General features: G+C 46.9%; 1 protein-coding gene across 1 annotated transcript; it reads left to right on the top strand.

The window, feature by feature from the left end:
* The first annotated feature begins 254 nt into the window (after positions 1-254).
* On the top strand, positions 255-7,575 carry LOC131260113 (probable serine/threonine-protein kinase ndrD). The gene is made up of 3 exons (XM_058261779.1): positions 255-683; positions 5,213-5,383; positions 5,608-7,575. Exons 1-3 carry the CDS (start codon positions 255-257, stop codon positions 7,573-7,575), a joined length of 2,568 nt encoding a protein of 855 aa, XP_058117762.1.
* Positions 7,576-25,857: the final 18,282 nt, after the last annotated feature.

Genomic DNA, 25,857 nt, shown 5'->3' with positions numbered 1-25,857 from the left:
GACGGACGAAAGCGAAGCTGCCAATTAAAACGTGAGCGTCGGAGCGTCCACACCCACTTCCTACAGCCCTTCTTCGGTGCGGTTCACTTCTCAACCCATTTGTATGTATCCACCTTCATTCCGGTTCGTCCCCATCCGAAGGAGATACCAGGATCCAACCAGAACGAGGAATCATTCATCCTGAAGAGAAGCCACGAGGCTCTCCACCTCTTCACGAAGCCCCCCTCAACGACATCCCGACCCCCGACAACCGCATGCATATGTTGGATCTGGTCACCGATATCGTGATGGCGTCCTCGTCGAGCCAAATGGAAATCAGCGAACCATTCCGGACCGAGGACCTCTCGAAGACGGATTTCTTCGACTTCGTCACCGGCTCCGCCCCGGACATGGCCATCACCAGCAGCAGTAGTGGCGGCAGCAGCGGTAACACCAGCAACGGTGGAGGTGCCAGTGTGGCGATGCCTGGTGGCAACTCCGGCAACACCTCAGGCTCGAGTCGAACCCTTTCGAGTGCACTTCCGGGAATGACGGGGACGACGGTGACGGATCGACCGCCGGGTGGACGAACGGGTGGTGGGAACGAGGGGACGACGATGGACGTAAGCCGAGGTCAACCCACCGCCAGCAACACTGGTCCCGTCCCCGACAGCAACGATCAGCCGCTGCAAGGATTCGATCAGGTGGGGTTCTTATTGGGGTCGAATGAGAATTGAGATTGCAAACTAAATGTCATTTGAAATATCAAAAACAGTTTCTATGAGTGTCCAGTAGGTCTACCTTTTACTTGCTAGAACCACGAGACAGCTCTTAATTCTGACAACCGTGGAATAACTACCTAACATCCTCCAAATAAAACTGAAATCAAGAGTTGGTCACTTCTCTGACCTATTAAACATACATGGACTTTTAAACAATCGCTCTCCTAATGAAATTACAGACAATTAAGTCCTCACTTTTCTTGAGCCTTTGAAGATTAACAACTCCCATGTAATTCTGGAGAGTGATCACTGCATTGCGCCTGTAACCATCGTTGCAAATTATATTCTTGGATCTCTAAGACAGCATAATAAACACATTTCGATTCTTGCTTGCCTGCGGGACGACAGAGAAAATGTTGCATTTCGTCGTGCCAATGTCGGCGCAATCACCATCTTGCCTTGAAAGCTTGAGAAGCTCGTCTGGGCCGCTACCAAGATGGTCGCATCTTCAAGGCACCTTAATGATCGATCGTTAATAAAGAAATTATTATTATTTAAGAAAAGCCGACAGACACTGTCGGTCGACGACTCTCCAACTCGGTGCCGATTCTGCAGTTAGAGTTATGAAGAGTGGTTAGGTTGGAATATAAAATCCTCCGGCCTTCCTTCCTGCGTACGCGTTCCCACATGCGAACTGGCTAATCCAACCAGAGGTGTCCGACTCCGAGGATCGTTATAACGAAAGCGAAACTTAATAACAACCCTAACGCCGACTTCCTCCTTGCTCCGAACGTCTTCCTAGGTGATCGTTTGACGCGAACGTTGCTATTCGTGGTGAAAGGAGGATGGACTCGGTCGGCCAACCTTTCATCCCACCTGCATCCCGAGGAGGAAGCTTCTTCTACTTCTGCCGGCAAATAGTACTAATACAATAATTGGCAGCGGGAATGGAATGATCGCAACGATCGCGCGCGATGTAATTTGTTTGAGTACTTCAGAGCCGTAGCTGCGGTATGTTCGGATCGGCCATAAACCACGTACACACCGGAGGAACAGAACGGGACGGGTTTAGGTTGATCGGAGCGAGTGGTCAGCGGTGAAATGAAGAAATAAAGATCTTCCGTTCGCAGTCGCTGATGGACGGCAGTCACGAAGGGTGCGAAGGTTTGATTGATGGATGCGGAAAACTGGTGGAAAACTCTCGCCATCTTCCGTCACACCGCTGCCGTCGCCTCGAGCAACACGAAAATGGGGAGTTCTAGATCGGGAGCTGCATAGTTCACACTGAGCTCGGCTTCTGAACGTTGGGTTGGGATGTGAAACGGATGAATGTCTTCAATCTCCCGAGGAGGGAGGGACTCGAGTCCGGTGGACCGCATCGTATAGTCTGCCCGATCGTTAACAGCTTAATTAATTTAATTACTTCTCCCGAGGGCCTCCCCACCTCTGAATAGGATTGAAATTGAACTGCGGCATTCGTCATCGTCAGTCCTGCCTGAATTAAGATCTTAGCCTCTCGTCCGTGGAAACAAGGCAAAACCGACACCTTGGGCTCGCCGTTTCCCCACATTTCCACCCCATGCTCTAGAGTTGCCGAGATAAGATCGGACTCGAGTGTGTGATCGATTTTTCTTATTAAAAGTCCATGCAATACGGTTTTCCAAACGAACACTCCGTCGAGGACTGTTAACGAACGTATGATTATGCGATTCATTTTTAAACAGACCGTGTTTTACGACTGAACGCATCAATTCGCCGGCCTGCGGAAAATGACTAACGATGGAAAATTACGATCAGATCCGATCTGCATTGTGTCATATTCATTAAAATGAGACTAGCAACAAAGTGAGGAAGAAACTCACTGTTTTGTGCAAAGAAGAGGGATAGCTTGGGTTAACTAATGAATAATAACGCAATATGAACTGACTTTTGATCAGGTTGAAAACAAACAAGCTGTTGGATCAAATCTTTAGTTGGTTATACTCTAGTGTTCATGAGATGACTTGAAGAGAAATTACAGAAATATGCTGCTTGCTCACATCGGTTCCCAACCTTAAATTGTGAAGCAGTGTTGAGAATCTTCTAGTTTAAACATTTAAAGTTACTTGTTTAGGATTAAGATGGCGTTTGCAACTCAACGTTGAAGGAAAGTTGTTGTCATCGAATGGAGTTTGAAAATATTTTCTACTCAACCTCACCCAACGGTAAAAAGAAAAACCAGTTACACCCAAGCGCCGACTTTTCTGAGTGATCATTTAATGAGACATTCATCCACCGTCATTTCTTGGCTGATCGAAGTTAAGATATCGCGACCGAAACGTGCCGCTTTCCTACGCTTGACCGCAGGACGCCACCGATTGTCACCTATCGTTATGCGGAGTATCTGCAGGAAGCGATCGTCGTCGTCGTCGTCGTATTCGTGGTCGTTCCAGAGATTACATCGCCCATGGAGGGACCAGTGTCATGTGGCCACGAGCCCACGCACTCCTCCAGGGAGCGATGGTTGCTGGTCCTTTGAACCGGGCCGCATCAACAACAACCGCACGGACTCCGTCGTGGGAGACGAAGGTGATTCGGTTTAGTTTTTAAACTCCTCTCCGCTCCGGCCTCTACATACGTTTTACGATTTCTGGGTGAAAACTCTCGATGCCGTCGCGTTATCTTCCCCGAATGCACCTTTCTACCTTCTTCCCCCGCCAGCGGAGGAGTCGGTGATGATGATTTAGTGCCATTAGGCCACAGGGCCACACTACCGTCGCAAACTACAAGTGCACGACTTCGCCTTCGTTCCATCCCGCACCGACTGGGCCGACTAATCAACCTGAAGGCAGGAATCCTCGCAACCCTGTTCGAGCAAACCCGTTCCAAATAGATCCTCTCGCATTCGTCAATCAATTAACGCGCGATGTACGCGCCGTGCACGCCAACGACCGACGCACGAAGCGTCCATTTCCCAGCGGTCGTTTTCTTTTCGAAATGACTTTTAGATGAAACTGAAAGTTGGACCACCGGTAACCGAGGGAGGGGGGAAGGAGAGGGAGGCCCAGTGGCCGCCCGAAGGGTTGCAAGTCGTAAGATTTATTAGCAACGGACGATCGGCTCGACTGAGCGCAGGCGCAAACCACAAGCCAGTGCAGATCATTAGCTTCGAGGGGGAAATCTTTAGCGAGCCCGACTCGCTGTTCCGTTGTACGACCACCCTGGACGAGGAGCGCTCGCTGCAAATAAGCATCTTCATTTGGAAGCCGTAATGCTTAGGTTAATCTAAAGAAAATGGAGATGCAAATTTTAAACTATATTCCTGGAACGTGGAGAGATTCGCCAGTTAACGGCTAATTTTCCCCAACTTAAATGAATGCCTCACCGACAGTTCTTGTGCCACCGATTTACGCGAACTAGCGAACCCGCCCTCGATCATCGAACCGACGAGGCTCGTGAATGGATACACCCTTTGTGGCTCAAATTTCTTACTTGGGTGAATTTAATCATCATCTTCGTCAGGTTCACCAAGTGGCAGGGTTTGGCCCATCTATTAAAAGTGTGTGCTACACGTGCAACCAGTTATTCAACTTTGAGCCTATAATTTACCGCTTTATTGCAGTCTGGAAAATAGATTTAACGCCCAGGTCTTACTGCTACTCTTATGTTTCACTCCAGACACAACTCAAGAAGAATTAGGTGCGAATGAATTTCATTTCATTTATGCAAAAGTATTGATGCTAACTCGCTCGATTTTTCCTGAACCTTATCAGTTATTTGGAACATCACAACTTACAGTCGCATAACCGTTTGTTTATGAAAAATGTGTTCTATCCTTCCTTCCTGACGAGTCGTCAGAGCCTTCGGTAGAGTAGGTAGTGGTGACTTTATCTCATCATCTCGTCATCCTTCTTCCTGCATAGTGCTGTCCGTTTGGTCTTACTCGGGGCCTTCAACTACGCCTGGAACAATCATTATCGCCCCGCATCGCAACGTCGCGCACGACCTGCCGATGTCTCGCGCATGAGCTGGACACGCTGTGTTCATCAGCATTTTTATACGCGAATCGTAAGCATTAGGTTGAACTCGTAAAACCGTAAAAAATCTCCCGAACCCCCCGACGACAGGAATTTATGGCACTGCAAACACCGAATCGAAACGGAAATCGAATCCAAATGCTATGGAAGGGCACGAAGGTGCATCGGAGAAGCGCATATAGGTGCTGGGCAAATAGGCATCGAACGGAGTAGGCCATAAATCAATAACATGTGGCCGCTTCATCGATCCCGCAACGGTTGAATACATTAATTAATGAAACGTTTTGCTACAATGCAAAAGATGTTTTTCTATTCGAGTGAACAAATTCTTTCTTGAAGTTCAACGTCGAGGCCACAGACGCTTCCATTTGTCCAGTGAATCTTAGGGTTTTGTCACAGAAATTGCAGCACAAATCCTTTAAGTAATCTGAATTATTAGTTATTCATTTGATCAAGAATTAACGGTTTCTTTCTTTTCGCTTACTTTGCTTCCAGTTCTGGGGCTCGGATAAAGACCCCAACCGTCTCGATCCTGCCATGTTCGAGGACCTCAACCGCTACTGTTGGATACAGCAGAACAACAACAATAACACTACCAGCAACAACAACAATAACAGCAGCAACAATGGCACCCTCGCCAACCAGGTGGCGGATACCGATGGCCAGGTAAGTGTCGAAATTTGTCCAATTTCTAGATGATTCTTTTGCCTAAGTATGTCCTGTTGATAGCCTACCGATCCTTTAGCTGATTGCTGAAGATTCCCTCTTAGCTTATCGTTATTATCAGGCTGTCTGTTCTCAGCCGGAATGACAGCTGATGCTTGAAAAGAAGGCGTTTGTTACAAACAAGTCCCTTTAACCCCTTTGGGAACATTCTTATTCATCGACAGATCTACACCCTAACAGTATTAAACGGAGCACCCGAGCCGTGGGTCCTAAGGAAGGACCCATCCACCTCGGAACCGTCCGCGCCCGCCTCCAACCTCGATCTCGACACGATCCTCGGTGGCTTTCCGGGCTACGTCAAGACGGAATGCTTTTCCTACGATGACAGTGGCTTCGGCACGGATCACCACGCTAAGGATGACCAACACCACCAGCAGCAGCAGCAACAACAGCAGCAACAGCAACAGCAGCAACATCAACATTTACTTGTGCAACAGCAGCATGCACATCATACACAAACACAGTCTCAACTGCAGCAAGTACAAGTCCAGCAGCAGCAACAGCAACAACAAATGCCGGTCACGTCCTCAAGCATCGTGCTGTCGAGTAATCTGCTCGACCCGAACAGTGTGCTGGCGTACCAGAACAACAATAACAACAACGACTGGCAAATGTCGGACCACAACGTGATCCAGCAGGATACGACCGCTGAGTCGCTACTTCGCAGTGCGCTGCAGGGTAAGGGCTACACCAAAGGCACGAGTTTGCAGTTGCCAAACGGAACGGTTACTGTCCTACCCGCGCCCGGTCACATGAAGGATGACGAGCTGAGGAGGGTCCTCTATACAGCCGGAGACCCATCGGACTCTCTCGCCGCCTACGCCGACTCCACGCTGGCCAGCACCATCTACGACGAACCGGTGCTTCACTCGCCGGTCTCCACAAATCAACCCAATTCCTCCCAGCAACAGGTGCAACAACATCAGCATCAACACCAACAACTCTCGACGGGGGACATCGGGACAGACACGGGAACGGGTCCAGGCAGTGTGGTGGTCGACGACATGTTCCTCACCCTTGACGCTGCCTTCCCGGACGATTACGAGAAGTTGAAGCGGATAGCGACGGAAGTGCAGCAGTTTTGTACGGACAACAACAACTACACGGAGATCATCGTCGAAGCCCCGGCGCTCGGGAATGGTCCCTCGCCTAGTAGCAACAACAACAACAACAACAACAACCACCTCCATAGTAACAACGCCACAACGGTTCTAGGGCTAGGACAAAATCATCAACAGCAACAGCAGCACCATCAACATCAAGGGGCGTCCCCAGCGATGGTCCTATCGCCGAATGGGAGCTTGAACCGGCAACCGGTGTCGACAACCACATCCTCCGACGTTGTCACAACAACGTCCACTACGAAAGCGAAGGCACCGCGTGTCAAGAAGAACTACAAACGATCTCTCAGTAACAGTACCGCCAGCAACAGTGGCTCCCCGAACCCGACCAACGGTGGTAACGGACCCCTCAGTGGCCCCAACCTGGCCTGCCTTACCACCAACAACAACAACAACAACACGAGTATGTCTAACCTCAACACGGTGGCAGGGACTCCGGGCATGCTGAGTCCAAACAGTGTAACCGGATCGGGGAGTAGTACAACGACGACGACGACGAGCACTTCCACAACAAGCCCTACCCAGTGTGGCAATGGGCAGCGTAAGGAGCGGTCACTGCACTACTGCTCCATCTGCTCGAAGGGCTTCAAGGATAAGTACTCGGTCAACGTGCACATACGAACGCACACCGGCGAGAAGCCATTCGCGTGTTCACTCTGTGGTAAGAGCTTCCGGCAGAAGGCTCACCTTGCCAAGCACTATCAAACACATCTCGCGCAGAAGAACCCGGCCGGTGGTGCCGTTGGGAAGCAGAGCAAACAGAGTCGGATATCGGGGCCCGCACTTCCGGATCCTACCGGGCAGCTGGCCTCACCACTACCACCACCACCACCACCTTCATCCAATCCCGCACCTGCCCAATCGGTGTCGATATCGCACACCGTCGTTTCCAGCATTCAACCCACCGGTCCACCCCCGCCAGGGGTCACTGGCATTGGACCACACAACCCCCAACCCCAGTCACCCCCGATGCTGCTCAACAACACTGCCACAATCGTCGCGAGCAGGTGAACACTGGGAAACAGCTAACAGCTAAGGTAGGATCCGATCATATTTGACAAATTCGACTTGTTGTTCCTATTTTAATGTATTTACAAGCGACACGCGGCACCACACCGAGCCTTCCTCACAAACAATCACGCGTGTGTGCATTTATCGTAAGAATGTGATAGTACGAAGCAAAAGGACGGACAGACCATGTGTAAGGCTTCCCCGTTCCTCTGGTTTTTTTTTTTGTTGGGGTTTTTATTGGGGAATCGAAATTACTGTGATGATAAACAGAAAGGTGAGAGAGAGGGGGAGAGTTTCATTGCAAGCAGGACTTTAAGGCTTCATAGGAGGATACGCAAAGGTTCACATCCCACACAAATACATTTAGTAGTACCGCCTGTCCATAGTTTACGTGTAGGTCCGAATCGTAGTACCGAATGTGCAAATATTTCTATCATCATCGTCATTCTTGCCATTTTTACTAGTAGGAAAAAAGTTCGGGGTAAAAGAACGACACTGCCCTTAAATTAAATAATCGTGTCCGTGATCGACATGGCGACAAGTTCGATGCGTTCGTGCGATTAGAGTAAGGAAGCTGGGAGGAGTTCAAACCAGGCTCCCCAACAATACTGCCGAGGCCGCGTCTAGCCTATTTTTTTTTCTTCTTCCCCAAACTAGTTTGTAACTTGTAAGTGTACCTCTAGACTAGTTCTTAGCAAACTAGCCCGCTAACCGAGCTTAATGGAACCGTTTTAGGATAATTATTATCGGCTTCCACGTGCTGGAGCGACGCGATCCTGTATTTGGTTCGATCAAACGATTAGATTCAGGCACGTTCGATTTCGTTCGATATTGTTTATTTGTTTATTTTAGAACAATTTTTCTCAGTGTTTTATTTTATACACATATATCATTAGTAAAAATGCGATCGTTGTTTTCCTCGATGTTTGCTAAACAAATCGACCCAATCTTTTTTTTAACGGAATTGGTGGTTCGAGCGAGGTGCGTGCTAGCAAAGGTAGAAAACGGAACATATAGGAAATTGTTTGTTGAAATTGTTTTGTTAAAATTATTTGTTGATCCAGACCAAACGAGAGAGATAAAAAAACGGTTTTGTGATTGGAAACGCAAAACATGTCAAAAGTTGAGATCTATCAGCAAAGACAAACGAGGGGGAGATGAGATTAATTAAGTTTGCTACCACAACCTCCTGTTTGTTGTATCATCTAATGAGATTATGCTTACCGACAAACGGTGTCAGAGGCGGGCAAAATGAGCAAAATGACAAACTAAATTTGCCATTAGCGTGTAGCGAATCAAATTCATAGTAAATTATTTAGTTCGATGTGATTTGTAAGAGATTATTATCTACTGTTTCGTTTCGTACGTGTTTATGTTTGTGTTTCTTCTATTGTTTTGTTGTTGTTTACGGTTGGAAGGAAGGCGGCAGCAATCAGGCAGCTAACAAACGTTCAAAACACTCCCTAACCTCAAAGCTTAGGAAAAGTTGTCTATCATACACTCAAGTACTTGAAAGCCTTCGTACTTCTCCTTCGAAGGAATCATGTTCAACTATTTCATTTCGTCCACTTTGAACAACTCCGTCCATTCTGATCAAGCTGTTAGGCAATCGTTGTTCTAGTTTCTTAGAAGGATAGATTTTTTTTACATAAACTTAAATACTTATTATACATGCACTATATCTCATCGATAGAGCGTTCGTTAGCATGTTAATGTTTGGAAAATATTTGTTTAACGGCTATAGACATATTTTATAACTGCGTTCAACCTACTAAATACTTTATTTAGCTTTAGACGATCCATGAGGTACAGAGAGAAATGCGGAAGATTAAATCTTATGTAGTTGAAAAGTATAAAATAAATAAAACCGGTTGGTATTGTGAAAAATCCATATTTTTTCGTCGTGTTCATTATTTCAACAACAGTATAATCAGGTTCGTTTTTTCCTTTGTTCCGCTCTAAGGAGAGTGAGGAGGTTCTTCAAAGCGTTTAATATGATGGTTTGTATTACTTTACTTATTTATAGCTATTTAACAAGTATAACTGAAGAAAGGGGCAATCATGAATGAGAGTGCCATCACCACTCGTCAAAACTCCAAACAATGTAGTGGTTTTCCATTACCTTAAGACGGTGTACGACTTGTTAGGATAGTCTGGTATTGTCTCACACAATTACTAGGCCCCGAGCATTTCCCTCCTGCGTAATACTCATCGATCATAGACATTTATTATTTCGCTAAGCAGTTTTTTCACCTCGTCAGCAGTTCGTGCAGGGATTCTCTTCTCGAATATTTCATCTCACCTCTTTCAGGACCTGTTGGATAATCGAGGATTTCAGCTGGGGCCTCATTTAAACTTATACTCACCTGATTGCACCAAGTTTGCAATTCAACGTTGAGACAAGAAGCCCTGCCCAAGCGAAAAACATTTCTTTCTTCCATTTTATTCCATAATAAAATACCAAACCTTTACAATTTGACTTTTTAACATTTTTATTTTCAAAACAAAAAAGGAACATATGGTACATATCTTAAGCAATCTTTGGTAAACATATAAATTCAGTCTCACAAACTAGTATCAGTCTTAACACATCAGTTGTATCACAAAGAATGACTTAATAACAAAAAATTGAATGTAGTTCTGCTGTATCCAACAGTAGCGGTTGAGGTCCTCGAACATGGCAGGATCGAGACGGTTGGGGTCTTTATCCGATCCTCAGAACTGGAAGCAAAATAAATGAAAAGAAAGAAACCGTTAATTCATGATCAAATGAATAATTAATAATTAAGATTACTTAGAGGATTAGTGTTGCAATTTCTCTAACAAAACCATAAGATTCACAGAGCAAGTGGAAGTGTTTGTGGCCTCGACGTTGAACTTCAGGAAAGAATTTGCTCACATGAATAGAAAAACACCTTTTGCAAGGTAGCGAAGCGTTCCATTAATTAATGTATTCAACCGTTGCCGGATCGATGAAGCGGCCACATGTTATTGATTTATGGCCTACTCCGTTCGATGCCTATATGCCCATCGTCATTGCTTCTCCGATGCACCTTTGTGCCCTTCCATAGCATTTGGATTCGATTTCCGTTTCGATTCGGTGTTTGCAGTGCCATAAATTCCTGTCGTCGGGGGTTCGGGAGATTTTTTACGGTTTTACGAGTTCAACCTAATGCTCACGATTCGCGTATAAATATGCTGATGAACACAACGTGTCCAGCTCATGCGCGAGACATCGGCAGGTCGTGCGCGACGTTGCGATGCTGGGCGATAATGATTGTTTCAGGCGTAGTTGAAGGCCCGGACTAAGACCCAAACGGACAGCACTATGCAGGACGAACGATGACGAGATGATGAGATAAAGTCACCACTTCCTACTCTATCGAAGGCTCCGACGACTCGTCAGGAAGGGAGGATAGAACACATTTTTCACAAACAAACGAGTATGCGACTGTAAGTTGTGATGTTCCAATAACTGATGAGGTTCAGGAAGAATCGAGCGAATTACCATCTAGACTTGTGCATAAATGAAATGAAATTCATTCGCACCTACTGCTTCTTGCGTTGTGTCTGGAGTGAAAGATAAGAGAAGCAGTAAGACCTGGGCGTTAAATCTATTGGTCAGACTGCAAGAAAGCGGTAAATTATGGACTCAAAGTCGAATAACTGGTTGCAAATATTATAACACGTGTAGCACACACTTTTAATAGATGGGCCAAAACCTGCCACTTGGTGAACCTGACGAAGATGATGATTAAATTCACCCAAGTAAGAAATTTGAGCCACAAAGGGTGTATCCATTCACGAATCTCGTCGGTTCGATGATCGAGAGCGGGTTCGCGGCTAGTTCGCGTAAATCGGTGGCACAAGAACTGTCGGTGAGGCATTCATTTAAGTTGGGGGAAAATTAGCCGTTAACTGGCGAATCTCTCCTGGAAAGTTCCAGGAATATAGTTTAAAATTTGCATCTCCGTTTTCTTTAGATTAACCTAAGCATTACGGCTCCCAAATGAAGATGCTTATTTGCAGCGAGCGCTCCTCGTCCAGGGTGGTCGTACAACGGAACAGCGAGTCGGGCTCGCTAAAGATTTCCCCCTCGAAGCTAATGATCTGCACTGGTTTGTGGTTTGCGCCTGCGCTCAGTCGAGCCGATCGTCCGTTGTTAATAAATCTTACGACTTGCAACCCTTCGGGCGGCCACTGGGCCTCCCTCTACTTCCCCCCTCCCTCGGTTACCGGTGGTCCAACTTTCAGTTTCATCTAAAAGTCATTTCGAAAAGAAAACGACCGCTGAGAAATGGACGCTTCGTGCGTCGGTCGTTGGCGTGCACGGCGCGTACATCGCGCGTTAATTGATTGACGAATACGAGAGGATCTATTTGGAACGGGTTTGCTCGAACGGGGTTGTGAGGAGTCCTGCCTTCAGGTTGATTAGTCGGCCCAGTCGGTGCGGGATGGAACGAAGGCGAAGTCGTGCACTTGTAGTTCGCGACGGTAGTGTGGCCCTGTGGCCTAATGGCACTAAATCATCATCACCGACTCCTTCACTGGCAAGGGGGAGAAGGCAAGAAGGTGCATTCGGGGAAGATAACGCGACGGCATCGAGAGTATCCACTCCAGACATCGTAAAACGCCAGTAGAGGCCGGAGCGGAGAGGAGTTTAAAAACTAAACCGAATCACCTTCATCTCCCACGACGGAGTCCGTACGCTTGTTGTTGATGCGGCCCGGTTCAAAGGACCAGCAACCATCGCTCCCTGGAGGAGTGCGTGGGCTCGTGGCCACATGACTCTGCTCCATCCATGGGCGATGCAATCTCAGGAACGACCACGAATACGACGACGACGACGGCGAGCGCTTCCTGCAGATACTCCGCATAACGATAGGTGACAATCGGTGGCGTCCTGCGGTCAAGCGTAGGAAAGCGGCACTTTTCGGTCGCGATATCTTAACTTCGATCAGCCAAGAAATGACGGTGGATGAATGTCTCATTAAATGATCACTCAGAAAAGTCGGCGCTTGGGTGTAACTGGTTTTTCTTTTTACCGTTGGGTGAGGTTGAGTAGAAAATATTTTCATACTCCATTCGACGACAACAACTTTCCTTCAACGTTGAGTTGCAAACGCCCTCTAAATTTTAGACAAGTAACTTTAAATGATTAAACTAGAAGATTCTCAACACTGCTTCACAATATAAGGTTGGGAACCGATGTGAGCAAGCAGCATATTTCTGTAATTTCTCTTGAAGTCATCTCATGAACAAAAGAGTATATCCAACTAAAGATTTGATCCAACAGCTTGTTTGTTTTCAACCTCATCAAAAGACAGTTTATATTGCGTTATACTATCGTTATTTGCATCGATCGCGGATCCTGCTATTGCTAATAATGCATTATTATTAATTAGTTAACCAAAGCTTTCCCTCTTCTTTGCACAAAAAAGTGGGTTTCTTCCTCACTTTGTTGCTAGTCTCATTTTAATGAATATGACACAATGCAGATCGGATCTGATCGTAATTTTCCTTCGTTAGTCATTTTCCGCAGGCCGGCGAATTCATGCGTTCAGTCGTAAAACACGGTCTGTTTAAAAATGAATCGCATAATCATACGTTCGTTAACAGTCCCCGGCAGAGTGTTCGTTTGGAAAACCGTATTGCATGGACTTTTAATAAGAAAAATCGATCACACATTCGAGTCCGATCTTATCTTGGAAACTCTAGAGCATGGGGCGGCACAGAAAATGGTGGTGGAAATGTAGGGAAACGGCGAGCCCAAGGTGTCGGGTTTGCCTTGTTTCCACGGACGAGAGGCTAAGATCTTAATGCAGGTAGGACTGACGATGACGAATGCCGCAGTTCAATTTCAATCCTATTCAGAGGTGGGGAGGCCCTCGGGAAAAGTAATTAAATTAATTAAGCTGTTAACGATCGGGCAGGCTATACGATGCGGTCCACCGGTCTCGAGACCCTCCTTCCTCGGGAGATTGAAGACATTCAACCGTTTCGCATACCAACCCAACCTTCAGAAGCCGAGCTCAGTGTGAACTATGCAGCTCCCGATCTAGAACTCCCCATTTTCGTGTTGCCCGAGGCGGCGGCAGCGGTGTGACGGAAGATGGCGAGAGTTTTCCACCAGTTTTCCGCATCCATCAATCAAACCTTCGCACCCTTCGTGACTGCCATCCATCAGCGACTGCGAATGGGGTTGAATCGTAACATCTTTATTTCTTCATTTCACCGCTGACCACTCGCTCTGATCAACCTAAACCCATCCCGTTGTACTCCTCCAGTGTGCGTGGTTTATGGCCGATCCGAACATACCGCAGCTACGGCTCTGAAGTACTCAAACAAATTACATCGCGCGCGATCGTTGCGATCATTCCATTCCCGCTGCCAATTATTGTATTAGTACTATTTGCCGGCAGAAGTAGAAGAAGCTTCCCCCCCGTGGCTGCGTCGGGATGCAGGTGGGATGAAAGGTTGGCCGACCAAGTCCATCCTCCTTTCACCACGAATAGCAACGTTCGCGTCAAACGATCGCCTAGGAAGACGTTCGGAGCAAGGAGGAAGTCAGCGTTAGGGTTGTTATTAAGTTTCGCTTTCGTTATAACGATCCTCGGAGTCGGACACCTCTGGTTGGATTAGCCAGTTCGCATGTGGGAACGCGTACGCAGGAAGGAAGGTCGGAGGATTTTATATTCCAACCTAACCACTCTTCATAACTCTAACTGCAGAATCGGCACCGAGTTGGAGAGTCGTCGACCGACAGCGTCTGTCGGCTTTTCTTAAATAATAATAATTTCTTTATTAACGATCGATCATTAAGGTGCCTTGGAGATGCGACCATCTTGGTAGCGGCCCAGACGAGCTTCTCAAGCTTTCGAGGCAAGCTGGTGATTGCGCCGACATTGGCACGACGAAATGCAACATTTTCTCTGTCGTCACGCAGGTGGGCAAGAATCGAAATGTGTTTATTATGCTGTCTTAGAGATCCAAGAATATAATTTGCAACAAACTGCTATGGCTTCAGGCGCAATGCAGTGATCACTCTCCAGAATAGCATAGGAGTTGTTGAACTTCAAAGGCTTAAGGAAAGTGAGGACATAAATGCATGCCATTTAATTAAGAGAACGATTGTTAAAAAGTTCATGTATGTTTAACAAGTGAGAGAAGTGACAAAATCTTGATTTCAGTTTTAGTCGGAAGATGTTTAGTCAGAAATAGGATTCATAGGTTGTCAGAAATAAGAGATTTTCCCAGACAGACCTACTGGACACTCACAAAAACTGTTTCTAATATATCAAATGGGATTTGGTCTCATTCGACCAAACCAGAAATTAATGAGTAAGAACCCCACCTGATCGAATCCTTGCAGTGGCTGATCGTTGCTGTCGGGGACGGGACCAGTGTTACTGGCGGTGGCTGGACCTCGGCTTACGTCCATCGTCGTCCCCTCGTTTCCACCACCCGTTCTTCCACCCGGCGGTCGATCCGTTACAGTCGTCCCCGTCATTCCCGGAAGTGCACTCGAAAGGGTTCGACTCGAGCTCGAGTTGCTTCCAGCCATCGCCACACTGGCACCTCCACCGTTGCTGGTGTTACCGCTGCTGCCCCCACTGCTGCTGGTGATGGCCATGTCCGGGGCGGAGCCAGTGACGAAGTCGAAGAAATCCGTCTTCGAGAGGTCCTCGGTCCGGAATGGTTCGCTGATTTCCATTTGGCTCGACGAGGACGCCATAACGATATCGGTGACCAGATCCAACATATGCATGCGGTTGTCGGGGGTCGGGATGTCGTTGAGAGGGGCTTAGGGAAGAGATGGAGAGCCCCGTGGCGTCTCCTCAGGATGGCTGATTAATCGTTCTGGTTGGATCCTGGTATCACCTTCGGATGGGGACGAACCGGAATGAAGGTGGATACATACAAATGGGTTGAGAAGTGAACCGCAGCGAAGAAGGGCTGTAGGAAGTGGGTGTGGACGCTCCGACGCTCACGTTTTAATTGGCAGCTTCGCCTTCGTCCGTCGGTCAGTCGATAATGCTTCTCACATTCGTTCGTTTACGTTAATGCGTTTCCGATACCATCCACAGTAGGCTGAGTTTATTTTTCGGGAAACCTCAGCACTCTGGGAGTGACCGTTGACGTCTCTGTCCCCCGACCGCCGCCCCGCGTCTGGAAAAGGGTCACGGTCCGAGTTCGAACCACTCTGATTTCCGAAATGGCTTCGGGCAGTTTGTTTTTCGTCGGCAACGTCGAATTAACACGCACGTGCATGCAGAATGGGCAGATCAACATGCATGTATGTGTGTTTGTGCTTGTCGGTTTCTTTTCCTTTGCTTTGGCTTAATGCTTGGTCCTTTGAATCAATCGAACTGACTGACGATCGAACTGAAATGAGGCAACGACACGCCGTCCGAAAACTGAACGCAGCGTAAAGTGCAGGTGCATACGACTGATGCTGACCCGGTGATGTTCCGTTCCTCGGCTTTTTCGTCCGGACGGCCAGCGATGCTGCGGTGTGGTTTCTTCGCACGTCAGGTTATTGACATCTGGAAAAAGAGATGAGAATAAGATGGAAAAATGAACCACGCACGTCAGTGGAAACGCTGAAGAGAAAGACATGAGGTGGAGAGGAAGGGACATAAAACAATTAAATACTCCCGAAAACTAAGAAATGCACCGAATGCGAATCACAGAACCGACAGGAAGAGGAAATGTTAATGGAAATGCTAATGAGAATTCTTCGAATCGATAAAATTTTATTGACAGAGCGACTCATTTCGCTTCCCCAACCCATTTCCCTCGATGGGATTTTATCTTGGCTTCCGTTTTATTAGCAGATCGTTTTTGGCTTCTTGAGGAGATGCAGCGGGTTGACGTCTTAACCGCCATTGGAAAACGACAGTTCGATTTCCCGCGAATATGCGATTGGAATTACACTTCTGATTTAAATATGCCTTCAATCGATTACTGTGAAAATAATCTTCGATCCTCGTTTTCGGCGGCGTTTGTCGGGAAGATTGGACATGGCGCAAATGAGTTGAATGCACTGAAAATTTGCATTCGATTGAGAAGAACATGAAAGAAATACGGCATCTTCTCTTCGCCATTAAGCCGCGCTCTTGACGCAAACTTAAAGCAGTTGAATAATTGATCAAGTGATCGAGCACAGTCCACGACTAATCGGTTGTGTTTGAAGGCGGAGCGCCATCGGCCGAGTGCCATGTTTGCGGTTATCTAATAAAGCACCAAAGCTGCGAACCAGGCGTTACCCTGATCTTGACAGCATTGTTTAGTGCCGCAAGCACGCCTTGTCGCCGTCACGCGGTCGTGTGAAATAAAGGTGCATAGGGAGTCATAAATTGTGCACTAACTACCAACACTCCCACGAGATGCAAGGGGTTGTAGTAGAGGTCCATAGAAGAAGGGTAGCGGGGCACTCATTTGTTTACACAGTTTGTCTGACAAGCTCGGGATTGGGATTGAAAGACTTGTTCAATTTCTCTCACAAATTTCTACTTATATCTAAAGCGATACATTTACTTGTAAGTCGTAGTTTAAACACTTGCAATAAAGCGAATATTCGTATTCCATCCGTATTTTTAATTCTTAATCAACTTACGGTTACTGATACGTTTCAAGAGGATAATTTTTTCAACCAATTATGTTATCTAAAAATTAAATAGTTTATATCTGTCTACATAATAAACCGGAGGATTTCCTAATGTAAGTTTATATTCTAATATTGTTGGTTTGAAATATATTTAAACCAAATCGATTCATGCACTAGCTTTGCGGCCAGACGTCATTTCCATTGAATTGTAGTGTTCGTGGTGACTGCACCCAACCGAACGGGCCTCCTGCTGCGCCGTAAGCTGTTTCTTTCGACCTGTCGATAGCTTACGAGACAAAACGATTCATAATCCGGCTCGACACACGTATACACGCCTTCGCGAACCAACGAAAGGTTGATTCCGCGGGTCGGTGAGGTCTATGCAAGCACTCCACACATTGTTATGCACTCCCTGCTACTAGCTTCAGGCTAGAAAGAGCCCCTGATTAGAAAAACACAAACCAACCGAGCTGGTAAACAAATCGAGAACAAATGAAAACAAAAGTCTCAACCATCGACGACAGCGGGGAGTCGTGCCGAGCACCTGGACCTCGGGGAGGGAGCGGCACCAGCAAGTGGCGATACATAAAATATTGCATGCAAAACAGTTGCACTTCTTCTGCAACTAGAACCATGAACCGCGAGAGGGGAACTTCGTCCTCAAGTGGATAGTGCTCTTATGCCTCGGTGTATCTTCTTCTCAGGCTAAAGATGCCGCATTGCTGGGTTGCTTCTGCCACGTTGTGGGCTTTATTTTGCACACTCTACTCGTTACACTCAAGAAATGCTCCTCCAGCTTATTGTTCGCCCGATGGGAGAAGCATTAACTGATGCTAAATGCGTAATTTCTCAAACGACATCGCATCGCATTATGATAATTTCTCCGACGGCGTTGAGCGTGTCGTTGCGTTTTCGCATGAATTGAATCGGGTCTCGCCGGGTTGTGGGTCGGTTCTGGTCGATGGGTTTTCCCGACCGGAGAAGGCGAATGAGCATAGAGGAAAGTAAACACGAACGGGCACGGGTAGATTACGCGCCCTCGTAAGTGACACCTCGCTGTGCATCGCATGCGATGGAAGCTGTTTATTTTATCCGGCGTGTTTCTTTCCCTATGCCCCGGCTGAGGTGCTGCTATTCAAATTCAAATTTTCCGAATTCAAATGACAAGAAAGCGTGGGGAACGAAGGAACTCGTGTAATGTTTCGTGATGATCTCGCAGGTCTTCTCCCCTTGCTATTTTCTTGGCCTCAAAACCTCTCGAAATGATGGTGAGTATGGCGTGCGGGTGCATAGATGACCCACAATTGACCCAATCGCCATCCCCTCGTCGATAATACACCCCAACGCCGTTACCTCCCCATCTCAGAAGTGACACTTTCTCCCCTGTGGTGACGGAAAATGCCCCTCCACAGCAACTTGTATCAACTCCACGGTTGAGAGAAGACTCGGAGAGAGGAACGGGAGGACTAATTTTGGCCACCGGACCAAACCCCCGAGGTAACCCCCGTAGGACTAATTCACAAATTAACTAATGACTCCCATCGCAATCACGTGGCCCTGGGGGGGCTCTCCATGGCGGGGTCATCTCACAGTCGGACGTCGTTTTCTCACTGACTGCCAACTCCCGAAATCATCATGAAAATGAGCTCACCGAGGGCGCGAGCTTCGACGCGTAACGACAGCCAGTCAAAAAAGATGCTGACCGATGGCCAGACGTCACCCAAACTCTACGACTAGCCGTGTTGGATGTAATTCATTAAAATAACAATGCGCGCCGTAACTACCGAAGAAACCGAGCTCCTGAAAGAGGTTCATCTAAGCGTGCCATGCAAGTCCAAGAGGTTCGTCGCTTGAGTCTGTCGTCGAAGTCGTTTGTTTTGCGGTGGGAAGCGATTCCGGAGTAGATTATGCGGATGTGGTTTTTAACCGACGTAGTATTTATAATTTGAGAACTCATTTCGAAATTGATATTTAATAACAAACAACGCACGACGGAGGGCACGACGGGGTTCTCGGTTACGGTCGTCAAACAACTCGTCGAGCGAGTGACCGAAGCGGATAGGTAAATTAGGGAATTAGTAATGAACACGGTCCGGCCGCAGCTTTCTTTCCTGCAAAATCGAAGTGAATTAGAAAGCATCTTGGAACTGTGTGCGTGGGTATGAGTAGGCATGCAAGCAGTGTTGAAACCGATTCGTCCTCGTGCCGGACAATGGCGGAATGTCAACCACAGCAAGACGATGCGCTAACGGGCGTGCGGCGCACAATCAATCATCCACTTCCACCGGCGCGCATTTGCGTGTGAGCTTTCGGACGAAAAACTACCAACCCCTTCTGAGGTCAACCATTTTTCATCGGATCCGCGTGTGCCACCAGCTTTTCGGACCCGAAAAAAAAGCAGCGAGAAATGTCTTCCACAAATTTGGGGGAGAAATTGGGTCCGTCGGTCGGTGTCGTTCGACAGATTTTTGGGAGCCTCAAAACGTCAACAACGCATCAATGGAGGAGAAAAATTGATAATTATGCATACTTACACACACATACACACACACGCATGCTGTGAACCCGATGTGGACAACGTTAATCTTGTCGTTTTCGGAGCGAGAAAATAGATACTTTCGTCTTGCAGACAATGTAACGACGTGGAATTGTCCGATCAAGCGCGAAGGTAGCTTGACCGTGTGCGTTGGTCGTCTCCAACGCGAACACCTTTTAACGCACTCGACTCCTTCGGCTTTAGTATCAACGTGTTCGGTCCGGGCCGTGACTATGCCGACACCGGAGAAAACAACGAGTGATACTAAAACCTGGACTTGACGATAACCGAGAATTCGGTCCGCGACGTGACTATGCCGCCAACGGAGAGAGATTCCAACGAATTATCGTTAAGTCTTTCGGATAGGGTTAGGAAGTTGGCTTTTCGGTACGATCGGTCCGCGCCGTGACTACGTCGACAACGGAGAAATCGCGACCGAGGATGGGATAGAACTTTGGATCTTTCGAGAGTTTGGTCCGTGCCGTGACTACGCCGACGCCGGAGGAGACGCTCTCGAATTTTCCTAAGTCTTTCGGACTGGGATAGAAAGGTTGATTTGGTACGATCGGTCCGCGCCGTGACTACGCCGACAACGGAGAAATCGTAACCGGATTGGAATTGGACTCGCGGATTTTTCGGGAGTTTGGTCCGTGCCGTGACTACGCCGACGCCGGAGGGGACGCTCTCGAAATTTCCTAAGCCCTTGGGGTAAGGAGGAAATTGAACTTGTGGATTTCCCGAGAGTTTGGTCCGTGCCGTGACTATGCCGACGCCGGAGGGGACGCTCTCAAGATTTCCCAAGTTCTTAGGGTAAGGTTGCTGAAAGGGTAAAAAATAATTAGACCGGACTTCCTTTCCTCTAAAACGTCGAGGTTAAGATGATGAGAACATCCACGAGCCTCGTACCAAGACGGTCAAGGTGACCGCCTCGGATGGATTCCCATGAAAGTCTGATTTTATTCCAAATTTGTCCGTCTTATATACCTAAATGGTTTCTATGGACTAAAGAGCGCGAGCGAGTTAGAAGATCTCACTCCAGAATCCAGATTTGTTTGCAGTTGCGTTAGATTAACGTAAATTCCTGTTCCAACTTGTTCATTCATGTTCGTTCGAACATATTCGCAGTTTTTTCTGTTGAACTTGAAATCGAACATTGGGCTTTGAGACTACATTGTTGTCTAGGCTTAGATGCTTATGTTTTGGCCTGACTCACTGACTTTCGCATGATTTGGTCACGTATTCGGATCTTATGCTGGCCATGTACTTGAACTTATGTCGATCGCGTAAACAATTGAAGATTGTTTACGAGGTCGATCGGAGCGCAACGTTCGTCAACGCGCTCTCGCTACGTTCGATCGTTCCTTCTACAATGTTGTATCGTTGGAATTCGGTTATCTGGATTTTGTACTGGATAAAACATTGTTAGATCGTGCACGCTCGCGATTCCTTCTACAATGTTGGAATTTGGTTATGCTGAATTTTGTACTTGTTAAAACATTGTTAGATCGCGCCCGCTCGCGATCGTTCGTTCTACAATGTTGGAATTTGTTTATGTGAAATTTGTTTCGCGTACGCACACGTGTGGCGTCTTGACTTTGTAGTCTTAAGCGATCCCGCTTTCCCGGTCTTTGCTCCCACGCGTTGAGCAAGCCATGTTTTGATTTAATTATTAATGTTTGTCGCGCCATACGTTTAGCGCTGTCGTTGCACGTATGCTTACACATCTCGTTCCCGATGAATCGTATCCGGGAAGTCATGTGTATTTTGATCCACGATTGTACTTGGTACCGAAAGTAACAATCGTTTCCTTTACCGTTATCTACATGCGAGTTTGCATTGGTGCAACGACAGCGGTAATCGCTGTTTTTATGCTTTTGCGTTTGTCCTAAACTTTACTCGTGGTTGTTCTGTGTTAAACCAACAACCTTTTCTGGCCAATCCAAGCATTTTATGGCCATCTTTGTTGGCTATTTGTTCCTTCCTTTACTTTAATTCTTGTCTGTGTGGTTTGTGTATAAATTTTATATTTTGACATGCCAATTTGAGAACCGATTTTTCAACTCGAACGAGACCTATCGTCCGTCCGCAACAGACAACAAAACAAAAAGGAAAAAGGGAGGTGAAGAACGTGAAATGGCCGAAAAGAAGAAAAACAGGGCCACAAAACCCACTCGCCTGAATAGAGGTGAAATTAGATTCATCAAAAATTATGATTAATTACACGGAACTTGTCCGCGACCGAACGGTCCGTTCCTGGTGCAACCCGGGAGGGGATTTGGGAACAGAAGGGTCGGGCTGAGAAGGTGTACGTCGGTCCACGGGCCTTTTCCCCCCTCAACTTTGTCTATTGTCAAGTCATACTTCAAGCCGAACGGACAGCGCAGTATAGAAATTCCATCACACCAGCTTAACCTAGATTGGACGCTCAAATTAGCCTTGACCCCGTCGTCCACCGTTTTGGGGCCCGTGGTCGAAGACGAAGACGGAGACGAAAGCACACACACATATTCCGTAACACCGACTTAAATCCATCCATTTTGGTTCGTACCGCCTGCAGGTTCCAACGACGACGACGTTCGCTGTTTTGCTCCAGTTTTGCGTGCGATCCAACATTTCGGCAGTTTCTGCTCGCGGATGAACTTGCGGAAAATGGTGACCTCAGCCCCTTGGAGATCGAGGCCGCCATACCTCCGATGGGGTGAATTATGATGGGCAGCTTTGATAAGGCACGCGAAAGGTTAATGGATGTGTATATTGTTTTCCTTTCTTTCCCGATTCCCACCTTCCCGCCAACCTGAGACCTGGAATTTTTTTCTCTGGCCAGTCTGTCCTCCCACTCGCGGTCGTGAAGGCAACCGCCCACCAACCACCCACTCCACAGTTCGCACCAGCGATCATGGCAAGTTATCGCAAAAACCATAAAGGCAACACCGGCGGCAGATTGGACTCGGGATTTTTCAACGCAAGGGAGATTCTTCCTTTGGTTCGGGACCGGTCGCACATCCATCATAATGTTGGCCACATTTGGTGAATTCTGCGGGACGTCCCGACAGTCTCTCACTCTCTCCGCGATCACTTTCTTTCGATCAATCATGGTGTGCGGGTTTTAATAACGTTTCCGATTTTCCACGCCACCAACACGGCAGGCGATCGAGACGAAGTGCACGCTTTTTCCCCCGTCGCGGAATCGGTTTTCAATTAATAATTTTACCCCCCCCCCCCCCAACAGCCCATACCTTCTTCCGTGAAAGTGCTCGAAGGTCCATTCTAAGGTTTTAGGGAGAAGAAGTGCGATGTGTTGTTGCATTGCAAGAAGGGCATCAATAATAACACAAACCAATCGAATTGATGATCGAGGGACTAGAAAGATGTGTCCCGTCGTCCCCATGAAGTGGTGATGATTTATTTTTCACCTTCGTAAGGTGGACGTTGTGGGAATGAAATTTGACTTATCTCTCACCATTGGGTGGAAGATTAATTTCGTCGGAAGCGTCGAGAGATACTCCTACGGTTTGTTTCAGTTTGAAATTCGATAGATCAGTAGAGTAATACTAGGGACGTTCTAGTGTTGATTGAAAAGTAGATCGTGTGTGTAGGAGTGTAAAGGGTTAACCCGTGTTTAATGTCTTTTGATGTAAAATTACCAACAACAATTCCAACCCAAACAAATACATGACGAAAACATCACATCAACTGTTCTTCGTGTCCAAATGAAGTTTTTGTGCAACTCATTACCGAAATAAATTCAATACAACCTTCGATAATGCGTTTGAACTTTCCATCTGTTTTGCTAACGCTCTAAGGGATTTAATGTTTTGTTTTTGCACAACGTTTGATTGCTTTGAACGCTGAAGGTAATTTAATATAATTTTTCTGATCTGAACTTGCGCAGGCAATTGGACCTTTGTTTATTGGGTGAGTTGACATTTGAAAATTAGCTGGCGATTTCAATTTGAACAAATTCGGTTGATACAAATTACGTCGCTAGAGACCAGCCACCTCTACCCCTCCCCATTATCCCCATAATCAACCTCTTTGACATATTGAATGGTGTTTTCTCCCGTCCCCTTCAAGGAAAGATCGCGCTCCAAACGCAACAAAACACATGGGAGAAGTCGAGAGCAACATAAAAAAGCGAAAGCGCGAGAACTCGCGGTCCTCCCCAATTTGCCCCGTAACCAACTCCACCTCCTCCCCTCGAGGGTACATCCGTAGTAAGAAGTGTTTTAATAAAATCTACAACGCAAAAGGCAATTCCGCGCGCGCTTAGCGAGCAACGGTAATGGCTATGATAATTTTACAACCCGCGCACCGTGCTTAGGTGCTTATGAGTTGGCCGGCTTCGGCTCGTTAGGGGCCCGGGCCACTACCTGGCGATGGTCGTGATCTAGAAAGGCGCGATCGCGTGCTCCGTGATGCCCGGAAGGTGCGAGTGCTCTCGTTTTTGAGGCGTTTTTGTGTGTTGCGGCCGAACTCGAACGACTTTTCGTCATCGATGGGCGAGTTGTGGTGTTTTGAGAAGGAAAATAGGCAAACATCTATCACGGGACCGATTCCGAGGTGGTCCCAAAAGGGGCCCCAGTACCGTTTGACCTTAGGCTAGCTCGCCAGGAGGGAATAGTTTCGGCTCTTTTTAAGACTTCCGCGGGATGCGGTTGAGAAAATTGCTTGGACAAGGATGTAGAGGGAGAAAGGAACACATTTGAATCAGAATTTCCCTTGAGGAAAATGGAAAGTGAAATGGAATGCAGTTGAACCGGTAGTTCGTGCAAGTTCAGGTAAGAAAATTATCATTATTCTTTTTGTGCAATTCGATTCAATCTTCATTTCAATTACCTGTTTGAAAGAGTATGGGTCGAACAAGCCGTTTTTTTTCCATTTGAACATCCAACATAACGAAGGAAATTCCCTCCATCACGCAACACCGAGAACCTTTCATCTGTGGTTTGCGTGGCTGCGGAAAGACCGTGCTACAATGTTGCATGTACTTGGGATCTTTCTTCCCCCGGGTTTTCCTCCATAGTACTCGATAAAAAGTAGCTCTCGACCGATCGTCGGATAATATTGGGTTTATCTAAAATCTCGTCACATCCGAGAGGACGTTTGCGGCGTGCACAAAGTTACGAACTGATCCTATTCATCAATGAACGACTTATTAGAGAGTCGTCTGCATGAAACCAACAGCATGTTTTCGCGTATGTTCAAGGTGTTGTTGGTGCAGCTTTCCTCTTCTGTCTTCTGATATTCTATAACGTTTGTAAAGCTTCCCGATCGATGGTTCATCTATCGCTCGCAGCGAAAGATGGCCTTTCTTGCCAATGCAGGTCGATCAGCTAATTTATGGTCGTGTAATAATGTCAAAATATTACACATCACGCTTTCCCGAGTTGGTGTTGGGTTGGAAGGAAGGGGATACATTAGTCCAATAATACTAGAGACTAGAGAGAGATCTGTGTTGAGGGCAGAAGATGGAAAAATGTGAGCTTCTTCAGCCACCGGTAGTTGTTGTGTGTTGGTTGCATGGCATAAATTATGGAACGTTTTCCCGACTCCACCGTGGCCAACCATACCCGCCGAGTCCCGAGTGGAGTGAAGACCGCACTGAAGAAGCTTCTAATTAAACTCTTCATCATCACACACATGCCGAAGCTGAAGCTATCCGATACGAATTACAGAAAATAAATCTTATGGACAATATGTTGTTCGACGGGTTTTCCAGAAGCATATCTATGCTTTCTCGTGTTTTTTATTTTGTAAACAAGGTCTTACAAGTGGATAATTCTGTTGCGATACGTTGATCAGAAGAAAAATCCTTCGAAGGCATTTGCGAATTGCAGAAAATCAGTTATTATTAAAAAGTCTGTAATTATGACTAAACGCCAAAGAGCAAACATTCGCCTAACAACACATTTTGTCGTAGGAGTTAAACACTTTGGTAGTCATCGAATCTAAGAGAGATCGCCAATCGAATGCCATGAAGTTTACGCGTTTCGACCAACCATCCCAGGTGATCCCGAGCCGACGCCTTATCGAACGCCTCACAGTCCGAACGACGGAGGCTCCATTTTATGCAAATGGAACCATAGTTTTAATATGCTTGTTCACATTTGTTTTTTCCATTTCACTCTCACCCTCT

Source organism: Anopheles coustani, chromosome 3 (assembly GCF_943734705.1).
Source record: "Anopheles coustani chromosome 3, idAnoCousDA_361_x.2, whole genome shotgun sequence".
In the NCBI taxonomy this organism is placed as follows: domain Eukaryota; kingdom Metazoa; phylum Arthropoda; class Insecta; order Diptera; family Culicidae; genus Anopheles; species Anopheles coustani.
This window is presented reverse-complemented; position numbering and strand designations above follow the sequence as displayed.

Excerpts from the sequence above, each read along its gene's own strand:
- LOC131260113 (XM_058261779.1), top strand. The coding sequence starts at position 255 with ATGCATATGTTGGATCTGGTCACCGATATCGTGATGGCGTCCTCGTCG. Across the intron at positions 684-5,212 it reads CGCTGCAAGGATTCGATCAG|TTCTGGGGCTCGGATAAAGA; the intron begins GTGGGGTTCTTA and ends CTTTGCTTCCAG. Across the intron at positions 5,384-5,607 it reads TGGCGGATACCGATGGCCAG|ATCTACACCCTAACAGTATT; the intron begins GTAAGTGTCGAA and ends ATTCATCGACAG.